The following is a 23,454-nucleotide window of genomic DNA, read 5'->3' on the forward strand; positions in this document are numbered from 1 at the left end:
TTGTTTCTTATACTTCTAGCATTTGTATAAGAAATGCTAGAAGTGCAGGAACAGCTCATTCCCGGATCAATAACAAGTTTTACTGATACAACTTATTAGATGTGACTTCTCCATACTTTCCTCAAGCTATTTCTTTTTCTCCTTACTCATCCCAGAACCTTCTTCAAATCCAACTTTTTTTCCTACATCCCAGGTCATTCCCTTCCTTTTTTGTCTATACATGCATCCACAGCCTTTAGGAGCATCAGCCTTTCTAATGTGTGTTCCTCTGTCCACCCTGAGTCCCTATTTGTCTTGCACACTTGTTCTCTCATTTTCTCTACACTCATGTTACCCATTTCTTCATTCATAACCACCACTTCAATCTCTCCTTCCTTCCTTTCTTTCCAAAACTGTTTCACGTTACCTCTTACTTGCTCAGTTTCATTCTCTATACTCATTATTTCTTGCTTTCAGCAGCAGCCTCTCCAAATGATACACACACCAAAACAATTCAAATGAAGTCGATCATTCTTATACAGTTCATTTCATCCTTCAAACATTAACATCCTTCCACACATTAAAAAAATGCACTCCTTTCTCCTCACACATTTCCACTAACATATCATTCACAATCTTTGCTCTCTGCCTCATCTCAAAACTGTCATACCTGGGCAACACACTGACTACCTTTGCTATCATGCTATTATTTTTTATCCTTCCCAACAACCTCCTGATATCCAGTCTTAGGTTTTTCCTTGTTCGCAGTCAAGTTATTTGTCCCTATTACTACTACCAATCTTTTGCTCACTTACTCCTCATATCTAACGCCTTATTCACTCTATTCATTTTTATCTCCAGGAAAACAAACCTTTTTTTCGAACAATTGAATCCCCCCCCCCTAACATTCGCACATCTTTTGATACCTCTTTCATACTGACATCATTCTTTTTGTCTTCTTCACTCTTCCATATATATCTACAATTCTCTTCATTTCACTCCACATCTGTCTCATCTCTTGCCTCACCAACTCAGCTTTCAAATTTTGTGCCATTTTTCCACTATCATTCACTCTATTTTATCACCAGTCATACATGCTTGTTTACTGCCGTCAATGCTGCTCACTACCTTACCGTTAATTGCACTCTGTTTTTTTAATGTCTGCTACATTCATATCACTTTTGTCATTCTTACTACCTTCGATTGTTCCGTTCAAAGATTACTTATTTGCTTTTCAAAACTTTACTACTATTTCACTGCTCTTTTATAGCTTCCCCTCTTTACTATCAGACAAGCACTCATCCTTCTTGTAGCATTCTCGCTACTATCACCTTCAGTTACCAATATGTTACTGCCCATGATGTTCATATTCAGATCACACTTTGCACACACACCCTTACACATCTACCTTAAATATCCATAATTTACTGCCATAATCTAACAAATACATATAACACACCTCACATTTCACAAAATGACTAAAATCAAAATTAAACTCTTGTAAAGACAAAGCTGCTGCCATCATTCTTCTCCGGTTACTATACTCCACTCTACATTTAATGATTTTTAAACAAACAAGCCCACACACTACAAACACTGCAAGCGCACAACTTTTACTGCAACTTTTACACATAAATACACGCTTGTTTACAATTAATTAGTCCAAAAAAAAAAAAAAAACCTGCCGGCCTCCATTTACCATTAAACATATAATAACATTAAATAATATAAACTAATTAAAACAAATTTTGACAAAGCTTACAATAACTTCTTTAACAAAAAAAAATAAGACTGACTATCCAAGCATGCAGTATTTGTTTTTAGATATGTCAAATTTTTTTTCCAAATATCACTCAGGTTTTCTTTCCTTGGGGAAGACCACACTCCTACCAGGTGCATCCCCTGGGTGGCAGATGGGGTAAACCCAAATGGGTTGCTCTGAATAAAGAATAAAGAGCCGTGGACCAAAGGATGTAGCAGAGGCATGGCAAGCTGGCTACATTATTATGCCAGTAACTGTCATGAGCCAGAGAAAGTCTACAAACCGAGATACGGGACAACCGATGCGCCTACTCGAAGACCACATAGAGTAGGTGAGAAATCAGCAATGTGGTGAGCCAAGGATGTGAAACATGTAGCCACCCTCAACATAAGATCACTATACCAACCTGGAAAATTTAAAAAGACTGAAATTGAGTATTTTAGGTTTATCAGAGACAGATTGGTGCAAAGATGGATTCATGGATTTACCAGAAGGAAGACTGTACTTCTCAGGAAGAAAAGATAACATACACAGAGAAGGAGTTGCATTATTAATTGAAAAGAAACTTACACACTCAGTAATTGAAATAAACCCAGTGTCTCCTAGAATAATCACTGCCAAACTTCAAGCAAAAGCAAAAGAAAAAGGTCAAACAATTAAAATAATACAAATATGCACCAGACAGTAACCATTCAGAGGAAGAAATAGAAAATTTCTATGAAGAACTACAACAGGAAATAGATAATCCCAAAAATAGAGAACTCATGATAGTGATGGAAGGTTTTAATGCTAAAACAGGACAGTTCACAGCAGACAAAAAAGATGTGATGGGGAAATTTGGATACGGAGAGCTTAACGACAGAGGAGAACAATTACTCCACTTCTGTAAAGCAAACGATCTAATGATTAAAAACACATTGTTCTATCAACGCCCTAATAATAAATATACGCGGACATCCCCAGATGGTAATATAAAGAACTGCATAGACTATATCATCATAAACAAACAATGGAAAAGATAGTAAATCCAGTAAATAATGTACGAACATTAAGAAGTTTTGATTTTGACACTGACCAAGAAATATTAACTGCCAAAGTGAAGATAAAATTCAACAGGAAAAACAATATCAAAAAAGAAGAAAACATCAACCTATCAAAACTAAAAGATAGCTCAAGCAGAAGTCGATTTTTAGAACAGATGTGCTTGAAATTAAAACCCTCCATCTTCCAGAACAGCAGAACGGTATTTTCCGCTGTTCTGGAAGATGGAGGATTTCTGTTCCCAAGAAATCATAGCTACCATAGAAGAGAAAAGAGAGGCCAAGATACTTGTAAACCAACAAAACAATGAAGAGAATAGAGAAAACTACAGAGCACTAAAAAATAAAGTTGATAACCTATGCAAAAAAGCCAAAGAAAAAATGGTTAGAAGAAAAAAGCTAAGAAATGCCAAGAAGCATACCAACAAAACAACCTAAAATTCTTCCATGATACTGTAAGAGAAATTACAAAGAAATGCTCAGCAAAAACAATAACAATGATAAACAACAAGATAACTGAAACCGGGAATATTGAAAATATAAGAAAAATCTGGTCAAACCATTTTAAGACCATCTTCAACCAAGGAAACAAAACTACAATGCCAACAATAGAAGAAAATAATGATCACCCAAAAATTTTACAAGAAGAAGAAGATACGCAATAAAACAGATGAAAAACAATAAAGCACCAGGCATTGATACTATCCCTACTGAACTGTGGTTATATGGAGGCAGCATATCAAGTGAATATTTAACAACCCTATTGAATAAAATATTACAAACAGGAGAGATCCCAGATGACTGGAGAACTGGAAAGATCATCCCAGTATACAAGAAAGAAGACAAAAGAGACTGCAGAAATTACAGACCAATCAATTTACTCTCTCACACCTATAAAATAATCATAAGAATTATACAAAATAGATTAAAAAACACCTATAAAGAAATGATAGGCATAGAACAAGCTGGTTTCTGAGGAAACTATTCAACAATAGACCAAATTTTCACATTGCACCAACTAGCAGAGCTCAGCTGGGAAGACCATAAAGAACTATATTGTTGTTTTGTGGACTTTAAACAAGCTTTCGATAATATCAGCAGAGAAATCCTTCTTAAAATTCTACTAGAAAAAGCAATAGACAAATATATAATACGGTTTCTGATAAAATATTACTCTAAGACAAATGCAATAATTTAAAAAGGGCACACTCACAACAGAACCCATAGAGATCCAAAAAGGAATATTGCAAGGATGCTCATTATCCCCATGCTTATTCAACATATATCTAGAAGTTGTAAAGAAGGCAATAGACAATGAGCCTGGAATCAATGTCAATGGTCTAAACATAAATAATATCAAATATGCAGATGATCTCGTCCTTCTTGCAAGAACCCCAAATGAGCTATAAAAGTTGATCAACAAGTTAAACAAAACCTGTAAAACATATGACATGACAATAAATATACAAAAGACAAAAGTGATGAAAACAGGGAGGAAGGGAACCACCATCTCAGCCACCCTAAATGGAGAACAAATAGAACAACTAGACAACTTCATATACCTTGAATCAAAACTAACAGAAACAATAGATGAACTCAAAACGATCAAACACAGAATAGCGATAGGATGGACCACCATGGGAAAATTACAGAAAATCTGGAAAACAAACAAGATATCTAAGCAAGCCAAAATCAAATTAAGCAATATTTATACCAACAGTGTCTATGGAGCAGAAGCGTGGACAGTTAAAAAAAGAGAGGAGAAAAAACTGTTGGCATTTGAAATGAAATGCTTAAGAAAAATAAATAGAACAAGTTGGATAGAAAAGAAAACAAACATCACAGTCAGACAAGAACTATTATATAAAAAGACAATAATAGAAAAAACTAGAAAACAACAACTGAGAAGGTTTGGACACACTGTACGCATGGACGCAGACAGACTTCCAAACGTCCTAATCAATACTTTTCCAACTGAAAAAAGAAGACCCGGAAGACCAAGAATTACCTCGCTGAAATTAATAAAGAACATCTCGGGATGCAGAACATATAAGGAACTTTTTCGAACAGCAAGGAATAGAGAAGACTGGAAGATCCTGCTCAAGAGAAGACTCAACCCGTCTTAGACGGAAGAGAAGAAGATCACTCAGGTTAAATTATTATTATTATTATTATTCAGGCCTCCAAGGAGTCAAAAGACTCATCGAGGGAGGTCCTTCCTAAGACATAAAGTCTGTCAAGACTCATCGAGGGGAGGTCCCCCCCGAGAAACACAAAGTCTGTCATACCACTCTTTAAACTCACTGACCATTCTCGCTCCCACCACTCCATCAGGCAATGCATTCCACGGCTCAACCACCCAACACAAAGAAACCACTCCTTACCCTCTTGCTCGCAGTTCCTTTCGTAACTTCCAGGGATGGCCCCTTGTCATCACTCCTTCCCGCTGTTCAACCAAGCGAAAGAACTCCCCAGTGTCAACCCTGTAACCACCTCTCAACAGTTTAAAAGTCTCAATCATATCACCTCTCCTTCTTCTATCCACCAAACTCTGCAGTCCACATTCTCTCAGCAGATCCTCATAACTATCCTTGTACAGTCCTGAAACCATCTTTGTCATCCGTCTTTGTATCCTTTCCACAGTTAATTTATCCCCTTCAAACCCTGGGGACCAAATCTGAGAAAAATAGTCCAAGTGTGGTCTGATCAGAGACTTATACAACGGAATGATAACCCTCTTATCACTGCAGGTCAGTGTCCTTCTCATAATAGCAGCAATCCTCTGTGTTACCTTCACCACCTTTGCAATATGTCCCCTAAACTTCAGGTTTCTATCAATCATCAACCTCAGATCTCTTGTCTCCCCTACTTCCTCCAGTATAACTCCTCCCATAGAGTATGCAGCATCCCATCGATGTTTCCCAAACCTCAAGACCTTACATTTTGCTGCATTAAACTGACACCCCCATTCATTTGCCCATCTATCTAGCTTATTTAAATCCTCTTGCAGGGCTACTACATCTGCACTATTATTAATAATCCTTCCCAGCTTTGCATCATCCGCAAACAACTGAATATCCCCCTGCAATCCACTGGCTATGTTATTGATATAAAGGTTAAACAATATAGGTCCTAGTACTGAGCCCTGTGGGACCCCACTTGTAACCCTCTGCCTCCTGGAAACTGCTCCACCATACACAACTCTCTAATACCTATCAGACAGCCAATCCTGAATCCAGTTGACCAATCTGACAGCCAGACCCATGTGCTGCAACTTAAATATCAGCTTATCATGTGGCACCCTGTCAAATGCCTTCGCCAAGTCTAAGAAAATTGCAGTATATGCTTTCCCTCATCTAATGTTCTTGTAACTTTATTATAAAAGGCTAGCATATTGCTAAAACAAGAGCATCCTTTCACAAATCCATGTTGATTCTCACAGATAACATTACCCTCATCTGCCCAATGCTGTATACGGTCCCTCACTACTTTCTCCAAGATCTTAACAACTACTGATGACACACAGACTGGCCTATAATTAGACACTTCCAGTCTGTTACCACCCTTATGCAATGGCACTATCTTACCTTCCTTCCATTCCCTGGGCACCTTTGCCAAGGCCAGACTTTCATTGAAAAGCCACGTTAAAGGCACTGTCAATTCCCTAGCACATTCTCTCAAAACTCGTGGTGAAATACCATCCAGTCCCATAGCTTTACTGACATCCAGAGTACTCAGTATCTGAAACACACTCTCCTCCTGTACCTCCAGACCTCAAACCAGTCCTATCCCTCTAGCATTAAAACTGACTCCTCTAGGATGAAATACTCCAATAAAGTGTTTATTGAACAATTCCACTATGTCCTCTGCATCAGTCACTCTATTCCCATTTTTATCTCACAATATCAAATCCAAAACTTTTGAACCTCTTGTTCCCTCTGTTACATGTTGCCTAAGACATTTGTCCCTCAAGAATTCTAGAAACTCCATTCCCCTATTGCTACATGCATCTTCCTCTCTCCAATTTATACTACTGAAGTTAAAATCTCCCATAACAATCATTCTTCTTGCACTTGCCAAACTTAGCTGTCTAAACATCTCCTGGTCCCCATCCTCTGTGCTCCTGGGTCTGTAGCAACACCCCACTAAATATCCTGTCTTGCCTACCTCTACCTCACACCATACGCTCTCAAAATCATTTGTCTCACTTCCTTCCAAATTCTCCACTCTTAGAGGACATAGGTCATCACTTATCATAAGCAGTACGCTTTCCCCTCCTATCCTGATGAAAAATGCTATACCCAGCGACTTCTATTCCTGTTGTTATATCCCCTTCTGTCAACCACGTCTCAGTGATCGTAATAATTTTTGGCCAGGCTGATGCTATCTGCGCGACCAATTCCTCTCCCTTATTCCGGATACGCTTGGCATTAGTATAAAGCATATAAATGCCAGTGTTTCTATACCCAGCATTATCCCTTCTAGACTCCACTGGGCTCAGTGTTACCTGACATTGTCTCCCTTCTCCCAAGTATCCATTCCCACAAGAGGCCACCCCTGCTATCATCCTCCCTGGGACACACTGACTCGTTCAGAACAGCAATCTCTCCAGATGCCTACGTCCTTCCTCATTCAAATGTAAATGGTCTCTTGCATACAATTCCCCTCTTTCCTCAAACGCACTCCAAGCATCCACATATACCAGTCCTCTCTTGTCACACATTCTCGCTATTATGCCATTCAATATCACCGCTCTTCTGCTCAGTTCATCATTATCATACCTAGGCAACACGCACACTATTTTTCCTCTCTCTGTCTTCTTCCGTACAGTCTCAAGCAAAAATCTCATATCTCTCGCTGCCCGACTTACATTACCACTCAAGTCATTCGTTCCTACCATCACAATCATCTCATCCACCCTTTCTATTGTTCCTCCTGGCAAACACTCCTCACGCATCCTGTCTTGAATACCACGGATCATTGAGTAGCCATACATTATACCTCTTACCATTCCCTCGCTCCTATTGTTTCCATTCTCTCCTCTTCTTTCATTCCCATACCTCTCTCTTCTACTGTTTCCATTCTCTCCTCTTCTAGCACTCCCATACATCTCTCTCATTCCCTCTCTCCTATTTCCATTTTCTCCACTTCTAGCACTTCCATATACCTCTCTCATTCTGTCTCTCCTACTACTGTTTCCATCCTCTCGTCTTCTAGCATTCCCATACTTCTCTCTCATTCCCTCTCTTCTACTGTTTCCATTCTCTCCTCTTCTAGCACCCCCATACCTCTCACTTATACTCCCTAAATTCTCTCTCTCTCCTACTCTGATTCGCCTTGCATTTATCTCTTCCATTCTCCTAATCTTATCTTTCATACTTCTGCTCTCATTCACAAGACATTTCACCTCATCTATCTCCCTCTGCAGGTCAGTCACTCTTAATCTAAATTCACTCTGCCAAACAAAACCATCTCCTAAACTTTCACAGTCACTCACACCTTCCACACTATCAACTATTATTTTCTCATTCTCTCCTATCACACTACTTGTCTTCCTACATTCATTCCCCGTTCCTGGAGCAACAAAGTCGGATATCGATATATCTAATGTACTTATTTCCTCCAACTGCCTGCATTTTGTGCACATACACTCTCCACTCTCTTTAACAAGCCAAATATGTAATTCCCGAGACGCATACATGCCGCAAGTACTGCATGCCACAAAGTCCCTTATGATATTGCTAATAATTGAGTTCTTAAATGGCGGAGGACTTGGCGTTATGGCACTTGCGACTGCTGCTGAATCCACCATCATTCTTTACTGTCGAGTAGCGTAATCTTTAATAATTATTCAATTAATAAATAAGAGGAAAAAAAAGTACAAACATCAGAACATTTAAGTACTAAATATAATTAAATAAAATGAAATATAACTAAATACAGTAACTTAGCTTCGTTTTGTCTTCCACCGTTACGCGTTCGATTCCGACGGTACCAAAATATATTATATCGAGGCAACTAACTTCCAAAAAACAACCACCGAAGTACACTCGTATTCAGAGAAACAATTTAGCACTCAAAAACGTAGGGGAAAAAAAAAAAAAAATTATCTACAAAACTAATTAGGGTAACACTTAATGGTTTTCAGCAAAGTTCTTCTGATCTGAGTGTGTTTAACATCCATTATTATTCAATTAGCTTTTTTTTTCCTCTAAAAAGGCACTTATAGATAACATCCCAGCTGAAGTCTCCTGAAGTTTGGTTCTACTATTTTCATAAATTATACAGTAGTCCTGAAACTATACCATTTGAATACTATTAGAATGTGAAATGATTCCTGTTGCAAAATATGAAGCTTTCAAATTCTGACTATTAGTAAACATAAATTATATTTAATGAGAAATCACATTCTGGTTTTCATCCTTATTTTATCCAAGCATGATCAAACAAAAGTTCTATAAATTTGAGTGTGTTTTTTATCTATATTATTCTTATTTCTTTAATATCCTGTTGTTACTGCGCCATTGTAATATCTTAGAGTTTTTCTATATTTTACTTTATCTTATTTCTTTATATCTCTCTTCTATATTATATATCTTATCGTCAATTCCCAAATCTTTAACTTGTCTCTTTCCCTTATACAATTCTATTAACTTTAAACTTATATCCTCCTGTCCCTTATTTTTACCTCCAGTATTCCTATTTTTATTATAGAAGGATCTCTAGATATTTATTTGAATTAGTGACTGCGCCTCAGGAAATCCTTTTTTGGCATTAAATATTACTACTTTCGGTAGATATCATTCCTTACTCTTATGTACAGTCGTGGCTATCCCTTTATCTAATTCTCATATTAATTATCTATCTTCCCCGCTCACAAGCTCGGTTGTTTTTTTTAGAACAGTGCATCAAAGAATTAAAATATCAGGCAACACTCTATTAATATTTAAACAACAAAGATTTAATTCACATAAGACAAATTTTACACTGCATTTTCAATAATAAAAAGAAACATCACAATTCAAATCTGCATAAATAGACTAGTTAAGTTCCTGCATTTTCTCACACAAATCATGTCACATATTTAACTAATTTTCTTAATATCACATAAATCATTTATACTGAGCAATGGTACTTATTACTTAAATGTTAACTCTTACTCATCAAACACATAAACAATATCTTTTACACACAATTGCTCTTTCCTTTCTATGCCAGGAATATTCAATAGACAAATTTCACCAATTCAGCAAACAGTTATACTATGACTTAATTCAAACTACAAATTCCTGACACTTAATTACTTTATAATCTTTAACTGTTAGATATGCCTATTTAGATCAGCCTCTACTTACAGTCCATTAATAAGTGTTCTCTTAAAAGCTCAAGGAAATTTAACAAATGGGTCAACTCACTTTATAGCTGCTACCCTCCGTGTACTTGGCTTCGAACTGGACTTCCGTTCCATGTCAGGTTTTTCAATCCCTCTTTATGCCGGCAATAGGTCTACTGATGTTTCTAGGATACTCTGTCCTACCCCACTTTGGGCGAAGATTATCAGCTTGTGGAATGCTTGCATGCGTGTTGGATTAACGGAGCAATTTCTTCCCTCTGACAATAGCTCTCAGTGAAGACTCGTCAACTCGTCGTCAACTATCAGCTTTGCCTAGCGGATCGACTCTTCGTCATCTTTCTTTTAGATCACGAGCATGATTTCTCCTGAAGTCGCGTACTCGATGGCCTACATCTGCCGGACAACCATTGGCGACTTCTCGATCACAACCTCTGGATCACTGACGAAAATTTCTCGAACCGATGATGCAATCTTTTCGCCCACACCTTTTATTCGGTCACTTCCGAATCCTTGTGCGGAGATATGTGAACCCCGAAACATTTCGGCGAAATCCCTTGATCCTTTTCTTTGACTGACCCTTCCTTTGTTTTTCTCCTACACTCCCTAAATCCTATTCGTTCTGGCAGCAGACATTCGTTTGAAGCTTTTGCAGTCTACCTAACACTGACCTTGAGCTTCCCATGTAGAACACGCACAAAGTTTGACGTCTTTACAAAGCTCTAAAATTATACTGTTTACTAATGGCAAGGTATTGCCTTAATACTACACCTTCTAGAATATTCCCTGATTTGGCATAGAGCAATATACAAATTCCCATTGGGATTATTTACATATAACATACATCTATTTACAAGTCACAATGCTTACTGGGCTTGACCTTGGTAAACTTTATGTAAAAATATTTAGACTTCTTATAGCTACATAAATTTACACTGCGATTATCTGAACAGACTGATCAAAAAATAAAGTTAAAAAAGTGGTTATACAAAAAATGCAAAGAAACAGGATAGACTTTGAAAGTATAACCATACAAAAGATTACTAAATAATTAAAACACTTACTTTTATTAATAAAAACAGGATTATTTAGAATGAAGTTGCATCAAATATTACTGATTATGAAAATGTATTACAGAAAAGATGGGTGTGAATATTCAACGAAATTATTCAACTATGGTGACAGTGTGAATGAATAAATAAGGGAAATTTGGGTATTACTCCAATGATAACAGAAAATAGGGATTATGCTTATATTTACAGAAGCATGAGCTATTTTATCAAAAACAGGAAAAGGAACAGAAATGTTTAGTGCTTTTGCAAAATAGAAATGGCCAAGAAATTGGTGTACAGCTATTCTTATTATAATTATAAAAAGAAGAATGGCAAAACAAAGTTCCTAATCTGGAAGGAAATGTAATCCAGTAGAAGTTAAAAAAAATCCTATTTGAAGGTAAATAAATGTAATATATGCCAACTAATTAAAATACTTTGGCAATTAACTTAATAAAGATGGGAAAAATGACAAGATATCAGAACAAAAATTGCAAAAGTAACAATATCACTCCAAAAATGACACTGGGTTACACAATTATAACTAGATCATGTTATATTAACACACATGTTAATTTGGCATGCCTCTGTGAAGGTGAAACTTAAACCCTTTTAAAAGAAAATTAAGAGGTTGCTTGAATTTCAAATGAAGTGATATAGATAGTTCCTAAAAACATTTATAATATATTCCAAATTCAGAAATCAAACAAAGAATCAATTCTTTTGCTGGTTCGAGAAATAACATCATAACAAAGATTCAAAGGAAATGACTCTTATGCCTTGGTCATATCAGTAGATCTGACATGACCAAACTGAGTGAGTCTCTGAATGGGGGGGGGGGGAAGAATCGACAGATTTCTTTCAAGGACCTGAAAAAGCAGAAGATCCAAAATAAAATGAATAGATAACATAAAAATTCCACAAACACTTTGATGAAAACACTTTTTATCAAAGTGTTTGTGTTAAGATCCAGAAATCTAACTTAAGTCTACTAGCCACAAAAAAATTTTACTCACCCATGGATCAACTTTTTATAAATAATGTTGAGAAGGGATTTTTTTAATTTTTTTTTTTTTAAAACTAAATGTTATGATCGATGACAAAACAAAGTACTACATTCTTTTTTTCTTAATGCAAATTACAAGTAATTATACAGAAATATTATTTCTTTTAATGCGATTTTAAAATGTACACAACAGCACAGCATATTTACGTAAGGCTTCATATTGGCCTCCAGTGTGTGTGTGTGTGTGTGTCTTTACTTGGTTGCAAAATACCACCTATTAACTAATTTATCTGGAACAAAATCCTGCAAAGACGGGCCATTCATATGTATCATCAGTAAGTCATTCAGGGTGGAAGATTTATCAATGACCTCAACTTCTCTTTCATTAGATTCAAACCTCATACAATAACATACCTGCTGGTATAATGGCTACAATTTCAAGCAGTTTTGAGGGAAATGGAAACCTGTTCTTATTATTCAGTGTTCTTCTCGTGTTTAAATGCTTTCCTAAAACTTTGAATTTGTACCACGCTTTCACCAATTTGTTGAAACTGTTTCTTCATTATCATCAAAATATTTCCTGAAATGTTTATCCAAAATCTTTCAGGGCAGGTAAATATATGAAATACTGAGACAGCTTTGCAATTTTTGATTCGTTTTCATTAAATCTGTTTATCAGGTATATTATTTTTCCATCAGTTTTTTTTTTTCCCCTCCCATTCAACATTTGAATAGCTTTCTGCATTCATTATCTGAATACCATTATATGCACCCACACTATTTATGTTATCTAAAAATTTCCTCTCAAAAGGTTGTGGTGCTTCTCACATTTCTCTCAGGACATTCAAGGTAATGTCCACATGGCATTTTGTTTAACTTATTAGTAAGTTTTCCACTTGGAAAATCAGTAATAGTTGTTTGAATAAAGTTAAATAAATCTAAGAGAAAATGGATTCTTCTTGCAAAGCAGTTATGTCTTCATGATCTTTAAAAAGTCTTCTGATATAACATTCCCTTATCCATTGCCTATTTCCTCCAAATGCACTGATACTGCAGAGTGGTTCATAAGAAGTGCAGTCAGTGCCGCCAGATACTGGAACTTTAGGATTTTTGTTTTTAACATAGCTGTTACTTTTCCCAATTCTTTCAGTCTTTTTGGTGAATTCTGGTAAAAAGTATATAATTTTTTACTAGTTTTAATGTCAGAAACAAAGGGGGATATCCTTAGTAGAATTTAAAATAACCGGATTCAAATTATGTGCAATTCAACGTGTTGATATAAGATCTGGCACATCTCTCATTATTTTGCTACTGGTTCATTGTTTTTTTCCCCAGAATCTGTTCCAATGCCTACTAACCAAATACAATTTTTCCATGGCCAGAATAATTTATTCATTTCACGTTTTAATGCATCAGAGTAACTGGCAGTTGTTGAATTTTAAAGGGGAATTATGGAAACAAATGCCTCTTTCAACATCTGATTTTGATGAGAGGAACAAGTTCCTCCTCATTTGAAATATCTGTAGAAGTATCTAAAAGAAGATGCACTCTAATGGGGTCTAATTTCCTTAACTATTTCTTGTTTAATGATTTTAGCAATAACTCACACAAATTCTTTGCATTTTATATCCTTCTGTTACTGCTCTATCTACAGGAACTGAATCTATTGACTGAATAATATCATGCTGTTTTAGCAAGGCTATCAAGTTTTTGAGGTCAGCAAATGGTTTATTGAATTTAGATATATAATACGCTGTATTAAAAAGGCACTTAAGGTGTTCAAAGAATCCATTTTCCTTTGGTAAAGCAGACAACGGGGTTTTTTTTCGTTGTTTTGTTTTCTTTTTAACTATAACCCTTTCACTTTTCCAATAATGTCAAAAAGAAGCAACAGTGAAAACCAGGAAATGAGAAAAAGAAACAAAGAAAAGCAATTACGTTTGAGAAAAAATATGAAATTATTACCAGCCATCAAGTGGGTAGCACAGTTAAAGCTCTTTCTGAGAAATGTTCTCTTCCCGCTTCTACAGTTTGCACCATTTTAAAGGAAAAAAAAAATATTTGAAAGAAGTAAAAAATGTGCAATTTATGCAGCGTACATGGTTGCATAATAAAGAAACAGGCAGTATAATTCCTCATATGGAAAAACTGTTAACTGCTTGGATAAGAGACCAAACTCAACGATTAAACATGCCTATTACCTATGCACAGATTTGTACTAAAGCATTAGCCATTTTTAAAATGCTGAAAGACCAAAAAGGGGATAACTGAAAGAAACTTTTGCTGCAAGTAGTGGGTGGTTTGGCCACTATAAAAAAAAGTGAACTGGTTGGCATAACATTAAAGTACAAGGTGAGGTTGCAAGCACTGATAATGAGGCTGCAAAATCTTATTCAGAAAAATTAGAACAAATAATTAAAGGAAATTACTCGCCATCGCAGATTTTTAATGTCAACGAGACAGGCCTTTTTTGGAAATGGAAGCTTGCAAGAACTTACATCGCAAAAGAAGAATCCTCATGCCAGGTTTTAAAGTATCACTCTACTACTACTATTAGGAGGAAATGCAGCTGCGATTGAAAGTTAAAACCCTTATTTCTGCATCGATCAGAAAATCCAAGCTTAAAATGAATTAATAAAGATACTCTCCCAGTAATATGGAAGGCAAATAACAAGGCTTGCCTCACAGGTTCCCTATTTGTGAGCAAAAACAAATTACATTTAAAGTGCTTCTGATAACTGACAATACACCTAGCCATCCCTCATCAGTAGCTTACATTTGCCCTAAAGTAAAAATAGTCTTTTTACCTCCAAATACAACTTCTCTTTACAACCAATGGATCAGGGAGAGGGGGGAACGATTGTAACATTTAAAGCACATTACCTCAAAGAGACCTTTGAAATGTTAATAGAAGCAAATGATAAAGATGGAAGCTTTTCTATCAAAGAGTTTTGGAAAAGATTCAACATCTTAGATGCAATTCAGATAACGCAGAGCACCTGGCATAAAGTTTCTGAAAAAATTATGAAAGGAGTACAGCATAAACTTTGTCCTCAGTTTAATGATAATTTCAAAGGTTTTGAAGATCCAACAAAGATTGTGAATTCTGAAACTCAAATGATCTTAGGAATGGCTAACCAGTTGCAAATGAAAGTTTCAGAAGGTGATGTTAATGAGCTGCTACTATTTAATGTTAAACTTCTTGAAAAGCTCAAGCAATCTTTGAATCACAAGATTTAGACTGAATGATTTAGTAAATTTTCTGCAAAACGAATAATGCTTCTGCTTGCTATTGAGCTATTTTAAATGAAAAGAAGAGAAAGTCAATGAAGCAGATGACACTTGAGACCGTCTTTGAAGAAAAAAAAGATGCACTGAAGCTTCCTGATATATCTCCTACTACCTCGACGGCTGCCAATTCACCCAGTGATATAGAAATGAGCTAATTTTTTTTCAAAGAATCTTTTTTAATTTAAAATTTTTCTTATGTTATTTTTTAAATATATAAATCTTTGACCATTAAAGTCTTTTCTTATCATTTAATATTCATTTTATATTTTATATATTCCTTCTTATGAATGTAACTCTCGCTTATAGCATTATTTCTAAGGCAAATAAACTCCCGCTTTACAAACAGTCACCAGGAACCAATTAATTCGTAAAGACAGGAACTACTTGTTCTTGGTTTCATCCTTAGTCCAAGTGTAAGCAAACAAAGTTAGAGCATGAAGTCACTTCATGACTGGGCTACTTGAAGCATAGTAGCCCTTCACATAATCAAATAGCATTATACATGTCTGTAAGAATACTAAGGCAACTGATGTGAAGTCATTAGCCTGTATATACAAGTAACCCAGTCGTGAAGTGATTTCACATGCAAACTTTGTTCACTTACACTTGGATAAAGCATGAAACCTAGAATATAACTTCTTGGCATCTTTATTTTTTAATTTATAGTATAACCAAGTGGAAAAACTTTCAGCAACAATAAATTGATAACCATTATCCATTGTTTGCAATGTCAATTTATTTAAATCAACCTGCAGGATATCTCCATCACCTTTATCAACTCTGATTCTCCTAGATTCCACATCACCACACACTACACTTCATAAGAGAAATGGCTACACCAATATTATTGTGCAGCTATTACCCTTATCTAATGCTGTCACCCTATTATAAAATGTGATTTAATTCCTTAAGGCAGGCTCTACCTTTTACAAAGCCATGTCTCCCACCATAGAGTATCCACCTATATATTCCTATCCACCCACTGCTGGATTTTACCTTTAACCAACTTTTCCAATACTTTAACCACCATTCCTGAGATATTAATTGGTCTGTAATTTGCTACTTCTTTCTCGGAGCCATCTTTATGTAATGGAACTATCTTATTCTCTTTCCACTCCATTGGAACCTTACAAGAGCTCAGACTTAGATTGAACAGCTTTGTCAGAGGCACTGCCAATTCTCCTACACATTAGCATAGCACACAAGATATGCCATCCGATATCACTGCTCTATTTATGTTGACAGTTTTCAAGATGCTGAGCACTTCTTGTTCATGTACCTCGATTTTGACATTAGTAACTGCAAAATATCTACCTGGATGATAAACTTTGTGATCACTCCGCAACTCACTTATTTCTTTTGCTCTTCTATTCGCCTTCCTGCTACATAATGAAAAAACTCTTCTGGATTTACTTTGGTATGCTTAGTTATTTTTCTCTTGTAATCTGATTTGGCCTTTCTTACCTTACTAGTCACTCTTTTTGCCTGCGCTTTATACTACTCATGAGTATGTTTGATCACCGTTTTCTTTATATTCCCTCCATAATGTTTTCTTTTTTGGCAGCTTTAAAACATCAGCAATGCCCTAAAAATTGAGTAAAAAGCCAATGACATTATAAAAAGGGATATGCCTAAACAAAAAATAGCCATAAAATTTAATATTTATTTAGAGGAGTAAAGTGGAAATTATTCCAGAAATAATACCTAAAGTAAAATACTTTAAAAAATTAATTACTAAGATTACTAATTTTTTACTAAATAATTTAAGGAAATTACAACGTCAACTAGGATATACATTAAAATAAATTTTAATATACTTCAATATTTCGGCAACATCACGTTGCCATTTTCAAGAAACTTAAGAACAAGACACGTGCACACAGGCACAACAAACAGTAAGTGAGGAAGAAGTGGGAGGCTATTATTTCTCCTAAAGTCCTGATGGTGCCCCCTAGCAAACAATGTTGGTATTCTTGGGCTGAAGGTCTTCTGATGTAGGTTTCCCAAATTTGAGGCAGTCCCATGCAACCAAATTTGTTGAGGTTTGGATTGTTTCTTAGGGCTGAAGCTGATTCCATGAAAAGCCTTTCATATTTGTATTTACTACGGTGTGTTATAGTGGCTTTCTTCCACCGTATTCTATAGCAGGTATCCAGCGCATGGTCAGCAAGACCAGAGTGGCTGTATTGGTGAAACCGGATGTAGTCCTTGTGTTCTGAAATTCTGACATTTGCTGTCCTGATTGTCTGGCCAAAGTAGGACAGCTTACAGCTGCAAGGGACCTGATATACACCAGGTAGGTATAGGGGGAGGGGGAGGGAAGGTTAGTCTTTAGTAGAGCGGATAAGGGATGCCAATTTTTTATATGGTCTGTAACAAGAAGTTAAGTCATGTTTTTTTAGGATTTTTGTAATTTTTTCCGAGGTGCCTCGGATATAGGGTATGGTGAGGGATTTCGAGTAATCCTTGTGTGTGTGTGTGTGGGGGGGGGGGTTACTGGTTTCACTATTTTTTGGATTTTGGGGGGGGGGGTAGCCATTGGCTGAGAAAGTGTGGAGAATGTGGTTTAGTTCTGTGGTTAGGGTATTGTCATTTGAACAGATAAGTTTAGCCCTGTTGTGTAGTGTCTTAATGACTCCATATTGTTGCAAGGAGGGGTGGTGGGATTGTTGGTGAATGTATCTGCCTGTATGGGTGGGTTTTCTATAGACTGAGAAAACCAAGGTTCCATCAGGCTGGTGGGTAACTAGTATGTCTAAGAAAGGAAGGCAGTTGTTTTTTTCTTCTTCCAGGGTGAATTTGATTCTGGGGTGTTGGTTGTTTAAGTGTGTTAGGATGGAGAGGAGTGCATCGGAGCCATGTGGCCAAATAGCGAACACATCATCAACATAGCGAAGCCAAATGGTTGGTTTTTGTGGGGCAGAGTTTAAGGCTTTCTCTTCAAAAGTCTCCATATAAAAGTTGGCCAAGGGTGGGGAGAGTGGAGAACCCATGGCTGTCCCCTCTATTTGTTTGTAGAATTTTCCTTGCCAAACAAAATAGCCTGAGTTCATTGTGAACTGAAATAGGGGCTGTGATATCGGGGAGGAAATTTAGCTTTGATTAGCTCTAAGGATTCTTTGAGTGGGACATTTTGTGAATAAGGGAGGAGACATCAAAACTGACCATTATGTCAGTGTGTTTGAGTGTAAGGTTTTTTTATGCTGGCTTTGAAGTAGGCTGAGTTTTTTTATGTGTGAAGGTGTGTTGCCAGTATAGTGTGAGAGAGCTTTGGCCAAATGTTTAGATAGTTTGTATGTGGGAGAAACAATGCCATCCAATATGTGGACGTAATGGCACATTTTCCTTGTGTATTTTTGGGAGTCCATAAATATGGGGGGGGGGGGGTATGGAGTTAAATGGTTTTAATTTGTTAGTGATTTCCACAGGCCAAGAAGTGATCTTCTTAAGGAGCCTGTGGAGTTTTCTAATTTGTGGAGTTGGTGGGATTGTACTCGATAGGGAGGTAAGTAGCCCGATCTAACAATAAAGCGTTCAGCTTACCTGTGTAATCCTTTGGGTTAAGTAATACTGTGGCGTTCCCTTTATCAGCTCTGGTGATTATTATTTTCTTGTTTTTCTTAAATTCTAGTAGAGATTTAATTTCTTTACTGGGCATGTTGGCTTTTGGTGGTTTAGCTTTGGTCAGAACACAAGCCACATCCAGTCTAATATCGTTGGCGACGTGGTTTGGAAGGTGTCGTATCTTGCATTCAATTCGTATCATAATATCTTCAGCAGATATTCTTCTGGGCGCAATGGTGAAGTTGTGGCCACGTGCGAGGGCGTCGAGTGCTTCAGGTTTCACGCTAAATGACGAAAGGCTGACTACCGTTTCGGTAGGAGGTTATGGTTTCGAGATCAAGTTCTTTTTTAAAATTTCAAATTTTTTGATGTGTCGATCTCGTACTTTTTTAAATTCTTTCTCCGCTGCAGTGCACGAGATGTCGTATAAAATAGACCAAATTTCGTGGCTTAAGGTGCTTGAAAGGTCATCTTCGAGTGCCTGGATAGCTAAGTTAGCATCATTCAGGAAACGAAATCCGGTTTCACCAATACAGCCACTCTGGTTTTGCTGACCATGCGCTGGATACCTGCCATAGAATACAGTGGAAAAAAGCCACGATAATACACTGTAGTAAATACAAATATGAAAGGCTTTTCATGGAATCAGCTTTAGCCCTAAGAAACAATCCAAACCTCAACAAATTTGGCTGCATGAGACTGCCTCAAATTTGGGAAACCTACATCAGAAGGCCTTCAGCCCAATCGCCCAAGAATACCAACATTGTCTGCTAGGGGGGGCACCATCAGGACTTTAGGAGAAATAATAGCTTCCTGCTTCTTCCTCACTTACTGTTTGTTGTGCCTGCATGCACATATCTTATTCTTAAGTTTCTTGAAAATGGCAAAGTATATTAAAATTTATTTTAATGTATATCCTAGTTGACGTTGTAATTTCCTTAAATTATTTAGTAAAAAATGCATAACCAACGTCTAAGCCTTTCCACGAGAATTAAGATTACTAATATTTACTAAAATAAAACATTTATCAGTAAGCCATGTGTAGCACTGTTAGTGCTACTATGTGCTACATTCTGTGTAGCACATTGTAGCAAACTTTCAAAATGTTTTGCAGGATGAGTGGAGGAGAAGGATGTGTTGCATGGCTTATCTGAAAACATTTGCTGCAGTGGTTTCATGATTTTAATGTATATACAACTTTTCATTCATGCAAGAACTATAAAAAAATGAGTTGTGGATTATACACTGCTCTCCCTGTTTACAAAAGTGAAATTTATACATACCTGGTGTCTCCCCATTTGGCTAGGCAGCTACCATGAAATGAGTGATTGCAAAGAATTGTAAGGATTCCTTCCACTGATTCATCCTAAAAGGATTAAAGTAAATGTTACTGAGGAATAAGTATGGGAAGAATAAGCATTAAGGAATGTGTACATAATCACATTTAGATGATCTTCCCACTAATTTCCTCTAATTGCTTTCCATGCATCGCCTCTTCTGTTGTTTTATTGTATCTTTATTCACATTATATTCTTTGTTATTACTCTTCTTTATTCACATTATATTCTTTGTTATTACTCGTCTTTGTTCACATTATATTCTTTGTTATTACTCGTCTTTGTTCACATTATATTCTTTGTTATTATGTCAGGTACACTGTCTTATCCATAAGATAAAGAATGTGTAACCTTTGTCTTGTCCAGAAAATATATTTCTTCATCTAAATGTCTATTTAGGGACATTTAGAAGTCTAAGGAAGAAATGTATTTTTATTTACTTATTTATTTTTATATAATACATACAAGGTCTCAAGATCAATAGCACAACAGTGCTGTGTGTGTGTGTGTGGGCAAGTGATAAGAGAGAAAAAAAAAGAATATGCTAATACGCTTCTTGAAAAGATGCAAGTTATACTCATTAGGAAGATAGTTCCAAAGGCCACAGGTATATTGAATGAAAGAAGAGGATTAGAAGATGGTTCAATGAGTTTGGAGCTGAACAGTATATCAATGTTGTCCAGAAACGATGTTCATACATGAATGGGGGAAGTGGAGGAATGGTGATAGCCAGTTCAGCAGAGTAGTGTCCATGAAATTAAGAACAGAAGAAGCAATGTATGGAAATCAGTTAGAGGAAATTAGTGGGAAGATCATCTATTAAACAAATAGCTCTCTCTCTCTCTCTTCTGGATACAATCAAGCATTCTGAAAGGTTTTTATGGACAATTTTCAATGTAATGTGTATGTCACAAAAATATCAGGATATGCTAGATCTAAAAGTCAGTCCAAGAAGAGAAAACTGATTTTGGTCTGTGACTGGGATGTCATCAAAAGTGATGGAGAGCGAGACATGGTCTTTCTTGCAGGAAATAAGGCAGGATTATGTCTTAATAGCATTAAATTTTACTAAATCATTTTCAACCCACTTGAGAATAGCTGAAGATAAGTGTTTAAAGCACTGCTCATAGAAAATCTTAAAGTTTGAGTCAAATGAGCACTATAAGGATTTTTGAATGATGTAGAGAAATGGAGGGTGCTGTCAGCAGCAAAGCTGACAGCACCCTCAGTAATATCCATCCACAGGATGGATATTACTGAGAGAAGTTCATTGATATATAGGAGAAAGGGAAACAGATGAGAAAACAGAGCCCTGGGGATATTTCAACATTGACAGAAAAATTAGATGAAAGAGAACAATTCATCATGGCATGAAATGAATGACCAGAGAGAGAGAGAGCTGGCAATCCACTCACAAAGAATAGGGCAAAGACATAACATGATACCTTGGAAAGAAGGCTCTGATGCTATATTTGATCAAATGCCTTGGAAATATCAAGAGAGATCATGAATCTCCAAATCTTTCCATGGCCTGTATCCAAAGAATACGGAAGGAAGTGTGCTGTAGAATGAGAATAGCAGAATCCATGTCGGTGATCATGAATTAACTGATTGGTCTCCAGCTAATGAAAGAAGCTCACCACCAGTAACCTTCTCCATTACTCTTGAGAGCAGTGAAGTAAGGACAATGGGACAATAATTTGATGGCTGAATTTTATCCCCAGTGATTGCAATAACTATAGAACTATTTCCTTAATCTCACAGTAAAATTAAAGTAAAGTAAAATTTTGCTATATGTAATTAAGGAAAGAATGAAAAATTTTATTGAACAATTATTTGTAATTGTTCAAAATTTATTGATGCAATTATTTGTCTCCAAGCTTTGCCCCCCCCCCTCCTCCCTGGAAAATTTTCTGCAGATGCACGGCCATGCATACAGTCAAATTGACGTGAAGTTTGTAGCATGGGTTGCATAACCCACACGACGGCACACCCAACCGAAAAGTGCACTCAACGCCACTGATATATATGTCAAAATGGTTCCAAGTAGAAAAAGGAGTGAGACAAGGCTGCATCCTTTTCCATGATCTATTCAACATCTATGAAGAGCATATAACGAGGAAAGCTCTAGATGGTTGGAAGGGTGGAATTTCAATTGGGGGAAGAAAAATAAACAATCTTAGATATGCCGATGACATAGTACTAATAGCCATGGAAGAACTAAAATCACTCATAATGAGAGTTGAATTTGATGAGTCATTGAACTCCCTGGAGGTGTTATATAATAATAATAATATCTTGGAGCACTAATAAAAAATAAAGAAGGCTGCAGATTTGAAATTAAGAGAAGAATTGGTATGGGGAGAGAGGCAATGACACAACTACAGAAGATCTGAAAAGACAAAGATCTCTCTGACCACCAAAACTATGCTGGTCAACAGCCTTGTATTTCCAAATGTCCTATATGATTCAGTCATGGACACTAAATAATATCAGTAAGGAAAGACTCAACTCCTTCAAGATGTATTGGAGAAGGAGGCTGAGTATTTCATGGATGGAAAAAAGAACTAATGCTAGCAACATTTCACAACTGAACATCAAAAGACGGCAAAGTGATATTGTCGATAAGAGAATGCTTCAATACTTTAGCCACATATCTTGAAGGAAGAATGATAATCTGGAGATGATGATGCAGGGCAAGTTAGAAAGAAACAGAAAAAGAGCACATCCATTGTCAAGATGGCTGGATCAAATTCCAAATCTTAATAAGGTATTTCACTGGAGAAAGCTTCAGCTGCCACAGCAGAAAGAAGATGGAAGAACATTGTTAACAAGGTCACGAGTCCTCAAACATGAGAAGACTGAAGAACAAGAAGAAACATGCTGTTGAACAGATAAATATATTGACATTTTTGATTATGAGGAGAACAGGATAGTTTGTAAAGGTGATACAGGTTGGATGTTAATTTTGGAGCAAAAGCTCTTACTATAACTGAAGGGATACCATTCTGTGCCAGGAGATTTGTTACTGTCAAAACTATTGAGTATTTTCTGACAAAAGATCAGAGGAGA

The 23,454-nt window shown here is 36.5% G+C and overlaps 1 protein-coding gene across 1 annotated transcript in view; it reads right to left on the reverse strand.

Moving 5' to 3' along the window:
- The window catches only part of LOC150108289 (BRCA1-associated protein), a 257,850-nt gene that overhangs the window by 125,657 nt on the left and 108,739 nt on the right, over positions 1-23,454 (reverse strand). Inside the window, exon 8 of the mRNA XM_090415728.1 lies at positions 20,329-20,411. Within this exon, the coding sequence (XP_090271854.1) occupies positions 20,329-20,411 (83 nt within the window). The remainder of the gene's footprint in view (positions 1-20,328; positions 20,412-23,454) is intronic.

Source organism: Typopeltis vanoorti, chromosome 3, assembly GCF_054136105.1.
Source record: "Typopeltis vanoorti isolate ZY-2024b chromosome 3, IOZ_Tvanoo_1.0, whole genome shotgun sequence".
NCBI lineage: Eukaryota > Metazoa > Arthropoda > Arachnida > Uropygi > Thelyphonidae > Typopeltis > Typopeltis vanoorti.